We start from the raw sequence: 6,608 nt of genomic DNA, 5'->3' as shown, positions 1-6,608 counted from the left end.
CCACCGCTACTTGGGTACATTCTGTCATAAGGATTCAGACCAATTTAGAGCATCCGTCTGGACTCCAGCTGCCTGCTAAGTGAGACAGCAGTATCTCATTGCGAACTGGTTCAAACAATGCAAAGAGATCCAGAAGGCTGAGTATGGGTGTCTGCCATCCATCCATTGACAGGAGGAGATGATCCATCAGTGCCTCTTAAGCAGGGGAAGAGGATAACAATAGATAGAAATGAGAAGTTATGAAGTATCGAAAATGGATCTGGGCAGCAAAAGACACCAGAGACAAATCCATGGCTAGCAGGTTAAGGAAAAGAAGAAGATTTTTAAGTATATTAGAAAGAAAGGAAATCCTGAGCATGGTATAGGCCTTTACTAGATAGAAACGGTTGTGACAGGTTGTCACGCAGGGTTAAGTCTCGGAAACATTGGAACCGATGTGTCTCCTAACACTTCAGCTGGGTTGACCTTTCTCATGCTGCTTTCCTGATGTTACACAGCCAGTCTCCCTAGGGACTGCTGTCACCCAACCCCACAGAGGTGGCATCGCACACCCAAGCAAGTCACCTGAATGCTTTACCTAAGCCACTTATCGATTTACAGTGGAGCACCAGACAATTTTTCAGCTCCCCAGCCTTGCACCCCTACTGCAGTAGAAACCCAGAATTATGCTATCGCGCACTGCACGGAGATCAGTACTGTTCAAGGTCACTAACATAATTTGTTTCCCTCTCCCCTCGATGTGGGGAAGATATGCAATAGCCTTTGTTTATCAAGCTGAGATTTCCCCAGACACTTCACTCAAAAGTCAGGTTAAGATAAATGATAAAACAAGTTTATTAATGACAGAAAGATTGATTTTAAGTTATTATAAGTGACAGCAAACAGATCAAACCATATTACTTAGCAAATAACCAAAAAAGCTAACAGAGCCTCATATACTAGACAGATAGGATTTGAATTAGCAATATCTCACCCTCAGTGATGATAGAAGCAGTTCACCAAGCTCCCATTAACAGCCCAGAAATCCCTTTCGCCTGGGACCTCCACTTCCACCAGTTTAATCCTTGTTTCTCCTGTCTGGCCAGGTTTTCTCTTGTGAGGGGAGTGAAGACAAGTGATGATGGCACTCCCCATTTTTATAGTCTTTCACATGGTGGGTACCCTTTGTTCCAAGCTAAGTTCCCAGCCCAGTTTGCGGAAAAATACAGATACCAAAATGGAGTTCATTTCCTGTGGTCAGGTCACATGATCGTGCATGCCCCACTGAGTCATAGCAGCCATAACTCAAATTCTGGATGAAACACTGAGTCCACTGTCTTTTCTGAAGGGTCACTATCACTGCGTAGCCTCTTTATTGTTGTGCCCCAAAAGTTAGCTGTGTGTGCTTTCAGCTTCACAGCATCTTTCAGTAACACATAGAATCATAGACTTTAAGATCAGAAGGAACCATTATGATCGTCCAGTCTGACCTCCTGCACAGTGCAGGCTATAGAATCTCACCCACCCACTCCTGTAAGAAATCTCTAACCTACGTCTGAGCCATTGAAGTCCTCAAATCATGGTTTAAAGACTTAAAAGTGCAGAGAATCTTCCAGCAAGTGACCCATGTCCCACACTGCAGAAGAAGGTGAGAACCCCCCCAGTCTGCCGTGGAGGAAAATTCCTTCCTGACCTCAAATATGATGATCAGCTAAACCCTGAGCATGTGGGCAAGACTCACCAGCCAACACCCAGGAAAGAATTATCTGTAATAACTCAGATCCCGCCCCACCTAACATGCCATCACAATTCATTGGGCATATTTACCACTAATATTCAAAGATCAATTAATTGCCAAAAATTAGGCTATCCCATCATACCATGCCTCCCATAAACTCATCAAGCTTAGTCTTGAAGCCAGATATGTCTTTTGCCCCCACTACTCCCCTTGGAAGGCTGTTCCAGAACTTCACTCCTCTGATGATTAGAAACCTTCATCTAATTTCAAGTCTAAACTTCCGGATGGTCAGTTTATATCCATTTTTTCTTGTGTCCACATTGGTACCGATGTATTTATGAAGAGCAATCATATCTCCCTTCAGCCTTCTTTTGGTTAGGCTAAACAAGCCAAGCTTTTTGAGTCTCCTTCCATATGACAGGTTTTCCATTTCTCGGATCATCCTACTTGCGCTTCTCTGTACCTGTGAATCTCCTTTTCTCACATTGCCCATAGCTACCTCCTGACTACACCCTGAGCTACACCCTGCCCACCTGCAGCCCCTAGCTACCCTCTTCCTCCACGCTAAGCTACCTCCTTCCTGCACATAGTCCCATCTACCCCCTCTCTTCACCTGTCCTTCCTGTGCCTACGCAGAGCCCCAGCTTCCCCTTCCTCCACCCTGAGCTACCTCCTGACTGCACACAGCCCTTAGTTACCCCCTACCTGCACCCCAAATGCAGTTTTCAAACATTTGGAGCTGAGCCCCCTGCCCCTGCATTCCCCTCCCAACGCCAAACCTCCCCTGATATCCTGCTGCCCCTGCACAGTCCGAAGCCAGAAGGGGCCATTGTGGTCACCTCGTCTGACCCCCTGCACAGCCCAGGCCAGAGCTCTGCCCCCAAACAATCCACGAGCACAGCTGTTAGAACAACATCCAGTTTTGATTTAACAATTGTCAGTGATGGAAAATCCACCAGGACCCTTGGGAAATTGTTCCCATGGTTAATTACTGTCCCTGTTAAACACATATTCATTATTTCCAGTCAGAATTTGTCAATCTTCAGATTCATGGCAGTCCTTTCTCGGCTAGACTGAAGAGCCCTTTCTTAAATATTGGTCCCCCATGTCGATACTCATAGACTGTGATCAAGTCACCCCTCAATCTTCTCTTTGGGAAGCTAAATAGTTAGAGTCCTTGAGTCTGTCCCCACCTTGAACGGTGGGTCTTGGAGCTGGACACAGGATTCAAGCAGCGGGTGCACCAGTGTCAGATACAGCGGGAAAACCACCTCTTTACCCCCCATGCAGCACAGGACCATGTTAGCTCTTTGGACGCACACTTCAGGCTCCTGTTCAGCTGCTTATCCACAACAACCCCCAAATGTTTTTCAGAGTCGCTGCTTCCCGGGATAGGGATAGGGCCCTGATGGTGTCAGGATCACCTGCATTCTCTGTTCCCAAATGGATGAATTTACATTTAGCCAGATAAAATTGCTTGTTCACAGTTTAACAAGAGATCCCGATTGCTCTGAATCCATGACATGTACTCTTCATTATTTACCCCTCCCTCAATTTGTGTGTCATCTGCCAACTTTATATGGGAGGAAATTATGTTTCAAAGAGGTTGGAGCTCGGCCGTTCTTAGTGGTATCAGATGACAGAACAAGGAGCAACGGTCTCAAGTTGCAGTGAGGGAGGTCTAGGTTGGATATTAGGAAAAAAAATTTCACTCAGAGAGTGGTGAAGCACTGGAATGGGTTACCTAGGGAGGTGGTGGAATCTCCATCCTTAGAGATTCTTAAGGTCAGGCTTGACAAAGCCCTGGCTGGGATAATTTAGTTGTGGATTGGTCTTGCTTTGAGCAGGGAGTTGAACTAGATGACCTCCTGAAGTCACTTCCCATGTGTAGAAATAATAGTAAACAGTAAATATGTCAAGCGACCAGCTTGGCTTAACAGTGAAATCCTTGCTGATCTTAAACACAAAAAAGAAGCTTACCAGAAGTGGAAGATTGGACAAATGACCAGGGAGGAGTATAAAAATATTGCTCAGGCTGCAGGAGTGAAATCAGGAAGGCCAGATCACACTTGGAGTTGCAGCTAGCAGGAGACGTTAAGAGTAACAAGAAGGGTTTCTTCAAATAAGTTAGCAACAAGAAGAAAGTCAAGGAAAGTATGGATCCATTACTGAATGAGGGAGGCAACCTAGATACAGAGGATGGGGAAAAGCTAATGTACTCAATGCTTTTTTTGCCTCTGTCTTCACGAACAAGGTCAGCTCTCAGACTGCTGCACTGGGCAGCACAGCATGGGGAGGAGGTGACCAGCCTTCTGTGGAGAAAGAAGTGGTTCAGGACTATTTAGAAAAACTGGACAAGCACAAGTCCATGGGGCCGGATGCGCTGCATCTGAGGGTGCTGAAGGAGTTGGCGGATGTGATTGCAGAGCCATTGGCCATTATCTTTGAAAACTCATGGCGATCGGGGGAGGTCCCGGATGACTGGGAAAAGGCTACTGTAGTGCCCATCTTTAAAAAAGGGAAGAAATAAGATCCAGGGAACTACAGGCCAGTCAGCCTCACCTCAGTCCCTGGAAAAATCATAGACTCATAGAATCATAAACTTTAAGGTCAGAAGGGACCCATGCAGCATGCAGGGATTTCACCCTAGTCACTGTACCTTTTAATTTTTGCTTAATTAACCTCATTTTTGCATAGTTCCCCTTTTTGAAATTAAATGCCACAGTGTTGGGCTGTTGAGGTGTTCTTCCCAGCACAGGAATGTTAAATGTTATTATATTATGGTCACTATTTCCAAATGGTCCACTGTAAGATTTACAAATTACAAGGACATTGTAGTACCACAGTCCCTCCTATCTGTCCCTCCTCCTGGCCTTACTGTCCCTTGTGTGAAAGTCTTCTGTTCTGGGGCTCCTGCTGTGTTTAAAGGCTCCAAGGCTCTCATTGACTGTCTCAGCTGACAACTTCCCTTTCCTCACTAGCTCGTTTCTCTTTCTGTAGTTTCTCTCTTTGGCTCTTCAGTACAGTTTGGAGGAGCGACACTAGGCAGAGTAAAGAAGCAATGTTTTTCCTTGCAGGGAGTGTCTGTGCCCACAGCTGGGACATCAGCAACCGCTGGAGATGCTACTGCTCAATTATACCTACTCCCACCCTTCCACATTCATCCTGCTGGGCATCCCGGGGCTGGAAGCCGCACACATCTGGATCTCCATCCTCTTCTGCACTGTCTACATCATAACACTGCTGGGAAACTGCACCATCCTGCTCATCGTCAAAACAGATCCCAGCCTCCACCAGCCCATGTTCTACTTGCTGTGCGTGCTCTCAGTCGTCGACCTAGGCCTCTCTACTGCTACAGTGCGCAGAATGCTGGGCATCTTCTGGTTTAACTTCAGAGAGATCAGCTTTGGTGGCTGCCTCACCCAGATGTTCTTCATTCACACCTTCACGGGAATGGAGTTGGCTGTTCTAGCCATGGCCTTTGACAGATACGTGGCCATCTGTGACCCTCTGAGATACACTGTGATCTTAGCGAAGAAGAGAATTGCACTGATAGGCCTGGTGATTATATTGAAGCCAGAAGTCCTCGTTTTCCCCATGATGTTCCTGGTTGACTGTCTGCCTTTCTGTAGTGCCTGTGTCCTTGCCCACGCCTACTGCAAGCACATGGGAACTGCAAAACTGGCCTGTGCAGACATTAGGGCCAATGGAGAATATGACTTGTTTTTAGTTTACCTCTTAGTGATGGATTTGATCATGATTTTCTTGTCCTATGTTCGTATACTACAGGCCGCCTTCCGGCTCCCATCCAAGGACGCACGCCTCAAGGCTCTCAGCACCTGTGGCTCCCACATGGCCATGATGTTCATATTCTACACTCTCGTGCTTTTCTCATACCTCACACACAGGTTCGGCCAGCAGATTCCCCGTTCTGTCCACATTCTGGTTGCCAGTTTCCACATCCTCATGCCCCCCATGCTGAACCCAGTCATTTACGGGGTGAGGGCGAAGGAGATCCATGAGAGGGTGCTGAGAATATTCCCCAGAGAAAGAGCTTCTTAACTCTGTGTTTGATGATCAGTGCGACCTCTAATAGAGCTTCTCACATCCCAAAGCATTATGTTTGTCTGGGGCTTTTTGAACCTGAAGGCAGTAATGATGCATTGCTGTCATTTCTCGTCTGCTCCGTGCCTTGGAGAACTGGGGTGAGACTGGCAAAGGCAGGGCAATATTCTCCTGTCACCAGTGACTTTCCCACTTATACGTGGGTCACTTCAACAAATCAAATTGGTCAAGAGGCTGTGGGAGAAATATCGAACCAATGTAGCCAGCTATAGCAGAGATACCAACAGATTTACGACCAGTAGTGTGTGGAGAGTGACCTTGGAACGCTGGAGAAAGGGCTAAAGTTCTTCATTCCAAAGCATGGTGAGGAGAACTCAAGCATGGCCCTTGCATCAATCCTCACTGCAGGGGATGTGAGGGAGATTCCCACACCTGAGCCATTCTGTTTCGGTGACAGATCTGAGTACAGCTGCCCATACTAGCCAAGAGCCATTGGTGGGCCTGGCCTCCTGGGACTTCTCTGGTTCTCTTCTGAACCCAGTTAGACTTTTGGCCTTTACAACGTCCCCTGGCTCAGAGATCCCCTTGTTTTTGGAGCCATCTCTTCTGAGATTCTTCAAGTTCCTTGTTTTCAATGTGAGACTCTTTGGGTTAAAATACTCCTGGGGAGCAGGCAGGGACGAAAGAGGCTGTACCAGCAAGGGGCTGCCGGGGGCAGAGAAATTAGAAAAGCCCCAGGGACACAAGGGTTGGGTGGTGTTTTGTTGGTGTTTCTCCTCTCTGGATCTAACGGGTGAGCCTCAGGCCTCCAGGGTATCCTAGGTTG

General features: G+C 47.1%; 1 protein-coding gene across 1 annotated transcript; it reads left to right on the top strand.

Moving 5' to 3' along the window:
- Positions 1–4,837: 4,837 nt before the first annotated feature.
- LOC127044037 (olfactory receptor 52E8-like) lies at positions 4,838–5,779 on the top strand. The gene has a single exon (XM_050938414.1). It carries the CDS (start codon positions 4,838–4,840, stop codon positions 5,777–5,779), a length of 942 nt encoding a protein of 313 aa, XP_050794371.1.
- The last annotated feature ends 829 nt before the right edge of the window (positions 5,780–6,608 follow it).

Source organism: Gopherus flavomarginatus, chromosome 1, assembly GCF_025201925.1.
Source record: "Gopherus flavomarginatus isolate rGopFla2 chromosome 1, rGopFla2.mat.asm, whole genome shotgun sequence".
Lineage (NCBI taxonomy): Eukaryota > Metazoa > Chordata > Testudines > Testudinidae > Gopherus > Gopherus flavomarginatus.
Note: the sequence above shows the minus strand (reverse complement) of the source record. Positions and strands in the feature narration are given on the sequence as shown.

Excerpts from the sequence above, each read along its gene's own strand:
- LOC127044037 (XM_050938414.1), top strand. The coding sequence starts at position 4,838 with ATGCTACTGCTCAATTATACCTACTCCCACCCTTCCACATTCATCCTG.